We start from the raw sequence: 12,145 nt of genomic DNA, 5'->3' as shown, positions 1-12,145 counted from the left end.
TTCTGAACAAGGGACTCTGCGTTTTCATTTTGCACTCGGCCCCGCAAATTGTGCAGCTGGTCCTGAGTCCGTCTCCTCAAACCCCGGCCCAGAGCTGGACATATCAGCCATCCAATACGAGGTGGCTGAATGAACGAACAAAGGGTCTAGTCTTATGTGCAATAATAAAAGAGTCTAGTCTTATGTGCAATAACAGAAAAAAAAGGACTGACCCCGAGCAAGAAGCTGCGGCCTCCCGCGCGTTCCCGCCAAGCCCTTTAAACCGCACTCGCAGGGCCGGCGCAGCCTCAGACCAGTTCCAGCTAGGTTCAGCTCCAACACCAAATAGAATTCCAGCCCTTCCCCCGGCCCAGCCAATCCCTGAAGCCCCTCGGCCTCCGAAACCGCTGCGGGTTCTGATTGGCTGGCAGAGGTGGCCTGGGGGAGGGTGGAGACCGCGGGGGGAAAGGGGTGGAGCTGGAGGTCGGTCCCCGGGCGGGGGAAGCGGCTACTGCGCAGGCGTCGATGGAAAAGGCTCCCAAACAAACACAACCCACCACCTGGAGGCCTCCAGCTTTTCCCCGCCCACCTTTCCCTCTCGAGGGCTCTCCCGACTCCCAATCGCCCGGCTTTCCCCGCCCCCGTCAACGTCTGGGAACGTCCCCTTCGCGGCGCCGGCCACGCACGGCTGTGCACTTAACCTCTGCCCGCCCGGCTGGAACGTAGAGGCCGGGGCGGCGCGAGCGGCGCGCACTGCTGGCGGCTGGAAGCGGAGGCGGGAGCCCGGGCCTGCAGCTGCTGCCGGGCCGACGATGACTTGTTACCGAGGCTTCCTGCTGGGCAGCTGTCGTCGCGTGGCGGGCGGCCGGGCAGCGGCGCTGAGGGGGCCAGGGGCGGGAGGCCCCGCCGCGCGGCCGCGGCTCGGCGGTGACGGCGGCGGCCGGCGGCACCTGGGGCAGGGGCAGCCGCGCGAGCTGGCGGGCTGTGGCAGCCGCCCCGACGGCGGCTTCCGCCCGTCCCGGGTGGTGGTGGTGGCCAAAACCACCCGGTACGAGTTCGAGCAGCAGCGGTACCGTTACGCGGAGCTCTCTGAGGAGGACCTGAAGCAGTTGGTGGGTCCCGGCGGCCCCCGCCCTTGTGCCTCGGCCCGGCGCTGGTTCGCTCACTGGCTCGGCCGTGACTTTGGGAGGGGTTCTGGGAATTGTTCCGCAGGCCGCCCCGGGGGAAAGGGAGCCCCTGGGCGCCGATGTGGGCAGAGGAAAAGAGGCTGTGGTACCGCAGACACACCCCCTTTTACTGGGCAGGACTGCCAGGCCTGGGCACTCCGGGGAGTCGGTCTGCTTGAGCCTTTTCCGCGCTGGAACGTGGTTCTCAGACAAGGTTCCAGGAGTTTGTTTCCAAAGCTCACGTGTCTCCAGTGCTGGGCAGAGCAGCGGGGAAAATTTGAATGTATGTTGTTAAGTAGAAAGGTCCAGACAAAGGGCAGGTAAACAGGGTAATTATGAAATACAGCGTCTAGGTCTATATAATATAGTAGTGCCTCCACAACAGACTATATTTGGTATAGATATTTATTAATATCTCTGCAAAGTATATAAATACACCTAAGGGGGGAAAAATCCTGAATATTATCTGCCTTCACTCTTATTCTTGGAACTTCTGATCCCATGTCCCCACCCACTTTAAGGAAACGAGAGTGATGATGCTACCGTGAGCAGTATGTCCAGAAAAATCTCCATTGGAAATCTCTAATTGTTGACACTGCACCCAAAGGCTTTGGAATAAATTGCCTGTAACCATAATCCTGTAGAATTCTGTGCAAGAGTAGACAGCCTGTTCTGAACTTCTGGTTCGTCATCATCAGCAATCTTTTGGTAGTATTTTGTGGAGGTATCAGAATGAAATTGTAAATCATCCTTGTTTAAGTACTGACTGTTTTCAGCATTTAACTTCTTGACTGTTTAATGAGTTAATTGAGGAGGGCCCCTGTATTCATCGGGTGGCCATGCTAGGTGCAGATTTCTTTCCTTTTCCCTAGTGTTTGAAGGTAGCGATTTATAGAAAACATTTGCATCATTTAAAGAGAAAATCAGCAAACAGTTGGAGCAGGAGGTCGGAGTAGTTGAGTTTGTGTTAGGGAGTGAAGTTGAGGGTGAGGCAGGGAATAAAAATGTCTGAAGCAAGCGTTTCTGATTTGGGAAAGAGGTGCGCCCTGTGGGTTGTAGTCCTGATTTTGCAGATCTACGTTTTAGAAGTTGTCGGATGCCATATACGCATAAATGCGTTCTTCATACAGTGTTATGGAAGCCTCTCACGACAAGTAAAAATAGTATACTTGACTGGCATGTTCAGAGTGTGGGATTGGGGGTCAGGAGCTTGGAGCCAGGCCCAGGTTCTCTGTGGTTAACTTTTTAACTTCCTTTTTAACTTCCGTGGGCCTCCTTGGTGACAGCGATACTTCTTGTGTTGTGCTGTTGTTTCCAAAGTGCTTTCACCTAGTTCAGTGTGTGAAATACCAGGATTGGACTAGGTAGCCTCCAAGGCCCTTTCTGGTATTTTAAAACTGAAGACCTTTTACAAGACCTCAAGAACATGAGTGGCATCTGAATCAGATTAATTCTTGGACCTCTGAACTAGATTGACACTAATCCAAACTTTTTCAATGTAAGGCAAATCAAGTCTTTAAAAATCGAACTACCTAGTACACCCACTCTGAGTATCTGAAGAGAGATCTGTAATAGGTAAATATTTGCCTATTGCTAAGTGTGCTGTTTGGAATAAGGAAACTTTGAAGTACAACTTCTGGACTGTAGAACACAGTTTTGAAATAGTTGTTGTAGCTGTCATTTCAATTAAAGTTTACTGGATTTGTTTCTTCCTGATTTGAGTTTTATCATTTACGTTAAGGCCAGTCTTCAGAACGGCATAGTATTAGGTGGAGCCCGGACCAGAGATCAGGAACAGACCAAATAATACTAGACTGTGTGAAGTTGTTCTGAAATGGGATTCTGTAATAGGAATGATGCGATGATTAATACTGTTTGCTGTTTTCCTGGGGTAAAAGATACTAAGGTATATGAATCATGTGAATTGGGTATAAAAGAAAGTGGCCAAGTGCTTACTTGAGTCTTCTGGCACCGTGGCTGGCTATGTCTGTGGTGTCCTGGTAACCTGAAGTTTTGTATCGGAGGGTTCTCTTTTGCTGTGGTGGTGGTGACTGTTTTGTGGCAAAATAGATCTCTATTAGGTTACTTGTTAAAATGCAAATGGAAGAAGAGGGATGGAGTGCCAGTATAATTTCATACCCCGAAGCCTTGTGGGTCTCTAACTTTGTAGAAACTTAAACAATTAGGGGAAATACTTCTTAGCTGATAAAGCATGTACAGACTGGCTCAAAGTTTGACTTTCATTTGCTCTTTCATATTGGTTTCACATTGGTTTATTTTTAATTCTTGCATTTCTCTTCCCCCTAACCTGTCAGTGACTTGACTTGTGAATAGAGGATTTCTAGTCAGTGATTTTACATCTACTGGCTCAAGACTTTGCAAGGGCTAATTGAACTATTGTTACAGTTTACTTGCATCATAAGTGATGTAGCTGTTGGTGGATGTGGAGCTTATATTAACAGGGTTGATGACACAAACTAGACCTTTAGGTGAATCAAAGCTGATTGGAAAGGGTTTTGATGTCATAAACATGCCTTATTGGCCAAAGAGAATGTTTCCTTTCGAAATATTTTAATACATACCAAATAAAAAATGAGCAGTTTCCACCCTTCTCTGCCCCGACTCCAAGTCTTAGAACCCCAGAAGCAACCCCCTTTAACGGTTTCCAGTTTTAGTTTTTTTAAAAAAATTAATTTCCTGGGCTTCCCTGGTGGCGCAGTGGTTGAGAGTCCGCTTGCCGATGCTGGGGACACGGGTTCGTGCCCCGGTCTGGGAAGATCCCACATGCTGCGGAGCGGCTGGGCCCGTGAGCCATGGCCGCTGAGCCTGCGCGGTTCGGAGCCTGTGCTCCGCAACGGGAGAGGCCACAACAGTGAGAGGCCCGCGTACCGCAAAAAAAAAAAAAAAAAAAATTTAATTTCCTAATGGGATGGAATAATTTCATTTAGTGGTCCCTCTATTATTGGCTTACATTCTTCCTAGTTATTGCCTTCTTAGCAGATTTGGGAGTTGCTGTGCCTTGGATTTTGTTTCCCTTACTCAGTTTCCTTAAAACACTGGTGTAGCTTAGGTTGTAGTTCTTGGGTAGATAATATTTTTGCCACATGTGCAATGAGTGTCGTGTATGCAATATGAGTATTTATCAAATTAAAGAACATGATCTGGAGTACTGCCAGAGAGCCTTCTAACGGAGCCTCACTCCTTTCAAATCTTCCAGACACAGGAACCAGAATGGTCTATCCAAAGTGAACATCTGGCCACTTTACTCCTCTGCTTAGAACCCCTCAGAAGCTCCCTATAACCTATAGAGTCACCCAGGGGATTCGTTAGAATGAAGGTACCTGAACCGTATTCTCATCCCCCTCAATATAAAGATTCAGTTTGTGGAGAACTCCCAGACTCTGCCTCTTTGAACCATACCCTTAAGGTTGCTGATGCTTTGTCCAGGGCTTTGCAGTTTTAACAAGCTCTCCACGTTTGCAAGTGGTCCCCAGATCAGACTTCGAGAAGCATTATTGTAGGTGAACCTTTATTATCCTTAGCGTGCTAAACCAAGGCCTTTCATGAATTGACTCCTGTCCACCTCTTGAGCTTCATTTCTAATCAGTTCTTGTCTAGAACTTCATTTTCCATTGATTTCAAACTGCTTTGATTTCCATTAGATGTTGTGCTTATTTAATTAACTTATTTATGGATCAGTAGCACGTTAAAATGGTTCAAAATGTAAACGATACAGAAGAGTACGCAATGAAAAGTCTTATTCTTATTCCTGTCACCGGGCACTCAGTTTTTGTCCCTGGAAGTAACCCATGTTAATCAATTTCTTGTTTTTCCTTCCAGAAATAATATATACATACAAATCAACAGAGTGAAATATTCTTTTTCTTTATCCCATCCCTTTTTACTCAATGATAACATTATTTAAGCTATTCTGCACCTTGTTCTTTTTTTTAATAGTATGTATATAGTACTTATTGTGTGCACATGCTTTAGCTTATTAAAATACACTGTGTAATGAATAATATTTGTGTTAATGAATCAAACACTAAAATACTTAAAACTGGACTTGCTGAGTCAGGCAGTATATGGATTTGAAATTTTAATAGGTATTGCCAAATTGCTTCCCTTAGAGGCTGTGCCAGTGTATACCTTCACCAGCAATATATGAAAGTGCTTGTTTTTTCATAAACAGTTTAGCATACTTTGGGGTCTTTGCCAACCTGGTAGGTGAAAAATGGTATTTCAGGGTAGTTTGATTTGCATCCATCACTGTCTTTACCTTTGTAGCCCCTTTTGCTTTGAATGCTCCTCCATCTTTTAGCCAATTCCTGTTCTTGCTGTGAGGTGAAGCTTACACATTACTCTCACAGGAAGCCATGCTTGGTAACCTTGCTGGGCCTCTCTCTGGCCACCAAGGTTATGTTAGGTATTCTTCACTGTATTTTCATAATACATATGTTTTTGACCTTTCCATTTTAGTATATTATCTGTGGTTATTTTCTTCTCTGGAGTTGAGGGCAAGGAATGTATCTTACTCATTATCCTCTCTGCCTTTCCATCCCCACTAGTTAAAGGTGGTGAAATGTTTCTGAATTAAAAAAAAAAACACATTTTTAGTTCTTTCACCCTGAGGCTGCCAGTCCAGGGCCTTATTTCCAGCTGTCAGGCTTCCAAAAGATGTTAGTTGCTAAAAACTTAAGGTAGAGATTATTGATGTGAGTGCCCTGAAAGAGGTTTCATGGTTAAATATGTTTGATAAACATGAGCCTAAACAAAAGATGATTTTTATTTGACTATGAATTTTTTTTTGGGGGAGGTGCATAATCCTGTGGAACACAACTTGGAAAATAGAGGCTTAAGGTATACTCCCGTAAATATTTGCAGTTAAATAGGAGACTCATAAAGATGTAAAAGGATTGAATATCACAGTAGCTGGAATTAACCGTTAACAGAATCATTGACCAATATGTTTTAGAGCCCTGATTTTCAACCTACACTATGTATCAGGCTTACCTGGGGGAGCCTGTAGCCAGCCATGAAATTGTAAATAACATAATTTATTTTTACTGTGATCACTTTTTCTATATTTTTAATTATATGGCTTAAGCTCTGAGTTAAGATATTATGCACATTAATATCTTCTCAGCTAGTAAAGTATAAGTTGACTTTATTTTTAATATTGTTTTGTGTCTTTAAAAAGTTACATCAGTAATATCATATTCTTTAGAATGTGTCTATTTTTTAGAAATTTTCTTATTCACTATTGGTTTTGAAATTTATCTGTGTTGATATATGTTAATTCATTTGAACTGCTGTATAGTATTCCATTGTTTGGATAATTAGGTTGTTTCCAGTTTTTCCACTATTTAAAAGAAATGCTGCATTTAAAAATACAAATAATTTTTCCATAAGCATTGAATAACTCCCTGATTCCCAGTGTTCTCATGAGCACTTGGTAGACTTTAACATTTTTGCCAATATGATGAGGGTGAAATTGGATCTTTTAATTTTAAGATACTTAAATATTAAAGAATAAGGAAGAATGTATAGGTGAAGGGGAGAGAACAGTACTAGTAAGACATTGGGAAAGGTCATCTTTTTGTCAGTAAAAAGAACTCAAACATTGGTGACTTTAATTCACAGTCAGAAAAATCTTACATCATGATGTACTCATATTTGAAATAGAAGATAACATGAAGCAGTTTACCCTTGTTACATGTAGTATAGTTTATTTATAATGCTGGTTGTGATCACTGGGTTGGTATGGTACCCATTCTAAGGGCAATTTGAAAATCATTGCTCAAGAAGAAGTAATATTGAGGCTAAACATGTAAATGGGCCTTATAAAGTTGTTAAATGCCATGGTTTTATCTCCTAGTGGTTTTCAGTCTTTTAGCAGCAGAACACAGCCCTTGCTCAGCCCTACTCTCTTCCCCACAGGAGTGGAGGGATGGGTCAGTTTTCTGAGCCGTCACCATTCTGGGACTAGTGTGAAAGCAGGCTTCTGGTGGGAGTGGTTAGATGATGAGGGGAATAGGAAATACTTTTTAAGGAAGAAACTCATTTGGAAATTCCAGAGGCGAGCTGTTGCATAGACCAGATAAGAGTTGATATTGCCCAGAACTCAAGCAGTGGCAGCATGAATGTAAAGGACAGATTGGAGAAACAGTTTACAGGTTTAATTATTGGACTTCACCATTGGCCGGCTATGGAGATTGAGTGTGAAGGGAGAATTAAAGGTGACACCTGGGGTTTACTTTGTTGACTAGGTAAATTGAAGTATTATTAACTGTTACATGGGATTCAGAAAAGCAAATTAGAACGGGGAATATATAATCAGATTTAGATGGTTTTGGGGAGAGGTACTTGATCTACATGTGGGTGAATATAAAGGTAGGCATTTGAAAATTTGAGCCTGTAGCTCAAGAAACAAACTTGCCCTAATAGTTTAATTTCATAGGTACTGGTGTATACTTGGTAGATCAAGTCCCTAGAGTGGGAAGATAACGAAAATGAAGGGAGAACGGATAAGAATGCCAAGGAAGGTAACTTGAGCAATCCCAACATATAAGGGAGTAGGTAAACAGAATTAAGGGGAATGCAGAAGTAGGAATAAAACAATGGGGAAACTAAAGGTGAGAGTCTGAGATAAAGAATAAATGGAATAGAAATGATCCAAGATAAATACCAAATATAGCTGAAGAAATATTTAGGGTTCCCTGCACCTGGCCTGATCATACTAGGTAAGTAGTTTCCTTTAGCTGTCAATTAGGTACCACTAATCCTTTTAAGGCAATTTTGAATGGTGCTTGGTGTACCATTTAGTTAAGTGTATTCTTCTAAGAGTGCTTAAATTATGCCTAGTGAGTTTACATACCAAACTGTCATTGTCTCACGAGTTGGTGAGACAGTGTGTTAAACTTATGTGTTAAATTTAGAAAGACATATTTCCTTCCCTTACTGGAGTACAAAATGGTAACGCTCAGCTGACTAGTACAACAAGTTTAAAAATTTTGTATTTGTAATAGATTCAGTTTTGGTCAAGTAAAAATGTCTGTGACACTTTAATAAAAGTGTTTGGGCCGTTTAGAAAATAGCCTATCACCTCTGACCTTAAGGTGTGGTGAATTTCTGTCCCTTCAGAACCCTCTTTTTTTTCCTTTCATGCTGTGTTGTGTTTTAACCTCTGAGCCACATGGGGAGAAGTGATGTTGGCTTTTGGAGATTTTATAAGAAAATTCTATTGCTAATACTGAGTGTGTCTGCCTGTAGAGCTTTTAGATTCACACTGCTTTTTCCAAGTATCCTAGTGAATAATCATAAAAGAAAGGTTTTTTTTTTGTTGTTGTTGTTGTTTTTTAATGCCGATAGGAACTAACAAGCTTTTGGGGAAAAAAGGGAAGAAATATTAAGAACTTTGTTACTAATACCTAAGGTGTAGCATTGCAGAATTGAGAATGTATTCTAAATTTCAGTAATTTCTCTAATCTCTTAATTGTAAGACATTTTACAGAGAATTCACATGTTCTGGTTTTTGTCTGATTGAAGTATGTTTTTAAATCTTTGAAGTGTTATTTTCTGAGGGGGTAGCTAGAAATTCTTACTAGCCTTTGAATATTAAAAAAAACTTTAAAAAATATGAGCCAGTTGAATAGTGATTTAAGACTTTCTAATTGATGCTTTTTATTAGTGATTTTTAAAAATGTCTTATCTCTTACCTGCCTAGTTAGCCAGTACATGTTAATGCAGCTTACTAGCCCAACCAGCTAGATTGTTTATGAAAATAATTAAAGAACTTGTATTCTCTAAATAAATGTATCGAGCATGAGTTGTTAAAGAATTAGTTCACAAGAAGAAATGTGAGTGGGAATAAGAATTTATGAAGTGACATTTCTGCTCCAATATTAAGTATTCTAATGCTAAATGAACTTTGTCTTTAAATTTGGAACTTCAGTGTTGCTAGCAAAACACATTAAAATCGTGGAAAACTTTGTTTTCTCTTAGTTCTCTATAATTTTTCCCCCGCAAATTCAGACCTCCTTCATCATGTCAAACTGAAGTTTCATAAAACTCAGCTGCTGAGCAATCTTAATTTTCTGGAGTTTTCTGAGAACCAGGAAGTAAGCACCAAAGCTCCTGAACCGCCAGCTTAGAATTAATAGTACCGATATGTAGGATTTATGTCCTTTATTCCTGGGTACATGTTCTATATTGTGGAAGCCAAAAATGGGAACATAAGATAAAAATCCGGACAGTGAATTGAACTCTGAAGGCCAGTTACCCTTAAGTTTTATTTATAGCAGGTCAGAAGCAGTAAATTTGATGAAAATATTTTAATAGACTTTTCAACCTTTGAATGAGTTCTCACTGTCTCAGTTTTCAGTGCTGCATTTAATGCATTTGATTGAGCTCAGCTAATGTTTAACTGAACACAGTAGTAGGCACTCACATATCTGAATGAATAAATTCAATTTTTTAGAGCTTAATTTCTAGCTATTCAGTGTTTACTCTTGAAATGACTTCATGAGAGGTAATTATTGTAAAAAAATAATATAGCGTGGTAACTAATCTGCGAGAAAATCATGGGCTTGATATTGAGCAGGTTAGTTTGAGATGCCTGTTAGATATCCAGAGAAAGATGTCAGAGACGCAGTTGGGTACCTTCACCTGGAGCCCTAAAGATAGGCCAGGATTAGAGATTGCAATTAGGACTCATCAGCATCAGCATACAAGATCTCTTTTAAAGCCTTGAAACTAGAGATCCCCAGGGAGAGAGCAGAGAAGAAAATCACTGTGATCCATATTTATTGAAAGGTGGTTAGTGCAGTTTTAGTTAATCTATGGTTGGGTAATGGAAGTAATAATCTGAATATTAATGCTATGTTCATCCATATTGAGAAATGATACTCTTAGAATAGTTTTTCAACCCTGATTTACATTGATTTGTTGATCAAAGTAAATGAACGATTATCTAATTATTACCTTGCTTGCTGCTTTCCTTTAGAGAAAATATTCTTAGCATTGGTTTGCTCTGTCTAAATATAGCGAGGTTTATATCTAGGCATTAAACTGTTGTACAGGCTGTCTCATTTAGTATATGTGAGTTAACATCTATGGATTAATTTTTTTTTCTGTGTGTGGAATTGTTTATTTTTTTCCCTTTTTAAAATTTTTATTGACGTATAGTTGATTTACAATGTTGTGTTAATTTCAGGTGTACAGTTAAGTGATTCAGTTTTATATATATATATATATACACACACACACACATATATTTGTATACATATATATATATAAAACATTTTTATATTCTTTTCCATTATAGGTTATTACAAGATATTTTGAGCATAGTTCCCTGTGCTGTACAGTAGGTCCTTGTTGGTTATCTATTTTAGATATAGTATTGTGTATATTTTAATTCCAACCTCCTAATTTATCCCTCCCCACCCCTTTCCCCTTTGGTAACTATAAGTTTGTCTTCTGTGTCTGAGAGTTATTTCTATTTCGTAAATAAGTTCACTTGTATCATTTTAATTTTAGATTCCACATATAAGTGATATCATATATTTGTCTTCCTCTCTTTGACTTAGTTCACTTAGTATGATAATCTCTAGGTCCATCCATGTTGCTGCAAATGGCATTATTTCATTCTTTTTTATGGCTGAATAATCTTCCACTGTGTCTATATACCACATCTTCCTTATCCATTCATCTGTTGATGGACACGTAGGTTGCTTCCATGTCTTGGCTGCTGTAGATAGTTCTGCTATGAACATTGGGGTGCATTTATCTTTTCAAATTATAGTTTTCTCTGCATATATGTACAGGACTGAAATTGCTGGTTCATATAACTCTATTTTTAGTTTTTTAAGGGACCCCCATACCGTTCTCTATAGTGGCTGCCGCAATTTATGTTCCCACCAACAGTGTAGGAGGATTCCCTTTTCTCCACACCCTCTCCAGCATTTATTATTTGTAGATGGACTAATTTTCAAATAGCCAAATATGTCCTCAGCTCCTCTTCTGAAAAGCATATGTTTCCCTGTAGATTATAGAGTGAGGACAACACTATTTTAAAAGTCTTAACCCATGATTCATAAACAAGATTGGGAAGGTAGGTATCAAAATATTAACACTAATTATCCCAAGGTAATAAGATTATATGTAGTTTTAATTTTTCATGAATTTATCTTCCATGTTGTGTTGTTTTTATAACCTTTTCAAAAAGAAAAATACATATTATTAAAAATACTATCTAAAAATTGGTTTTACTTTATAATTCAGTAAGTAATGATTTAAAACAAAAGAATATATTTAAGATTGTATTTTGGACAGGTACTTGAGAAACAAATTTTGTATCATAAAGAGGCAAGGCATAAGGGAATTTGGAAAAGGAAAGAAAATAACATGCTTTTTGTTTCCTTCCAGTTTTTTTGAGATGTAATTAATACACAACACTGAATAAGTTTAAGGTGTACAGCATAATGATTTGACATACATCATGAAATGATTATCACAATAAGTTTAGTGAACATCTGTCATCTCATATAGACATAAAACTAAGGAAATAGAAAATTTTTTTTCTTGTGATGAGACCTCTTAGGATTTGCTCTCAACAACTTTCATATATAACATAGAGCAGTGCTAATTATAATCACCATGTTGTCCATTACATCTCTAATACTTATTTATCTTAAAACTCTGTACCTTTTGACTGCCTTCATCCAACTCCACGTCCCTCCATCCCCTGCTTCTAGTAACCACAAATCTTACCTCTTTTTCTATGAGTGAGTTTGTTTTTGAAGTATAATTGATCTACAACGCTATGTTGGTTCCTGTTACGGAATATAGTGATTGGTATTTCTGTACATTTCAAAATGGTCACCACGTGATCATTTCATACCTGTGACCCATTTATTTTGCAACTGTAAGTTAGTACCTCTTAATCTCCTTCACCTATTCTTTCCTTCCCCCACCCCTCTCCCCTCTGGCAATCACCT

At 39.8% G+C, this 12,145-nt stretch overlaps 1 protein-coding gene across 2 annotated transcripts in view; it reads left to right on the top strand.

Annotated features, from left to right (window-relative positions):
• The first annotated feature begins 632 nt into the window (after positions 1-632).
• The window catches only part of NADK2 (NAD kinase 2, mitochondrial), a 46,259-nt gene continuing 34,746 nt past the window's right edge, over positions 633-12,145 (top strand). Inside the window, exon 1 of one of the 2 annotated variants that reach the window (XM_081231027.1) lies at positions 633-1,091. In XM_081231027.1, the coding sequence (XP_081087153.1) occupies positions 792-1,091 (300 nt within the window). In that variant the 5' untranslated portion in view covers positions 633-791. The remainder of the gene's footprint in view (positions 1,092-12,145) is intronic. The other variant, XM_081231026.1, reaches the window with a different exon arrangement.

The sequence above is a fragment of the Mesoplodon bidens genome (genome assembly GCF_964165515.1).
Source record: "Mesoplodon bidens genome assembly, chromosome: 4".
Classification (NCBI taxonomy): Eukaryota; Metazoa; Chordata; class Mammalia; order Artiodactyla; family Ziphiidae; genus Mesoplodon; species Mesoplodon bidens.
Note: the sequence above shows the minus strand (reverse complement) of the source record. Positions and strands in the feature narration are given on the sequence as shown.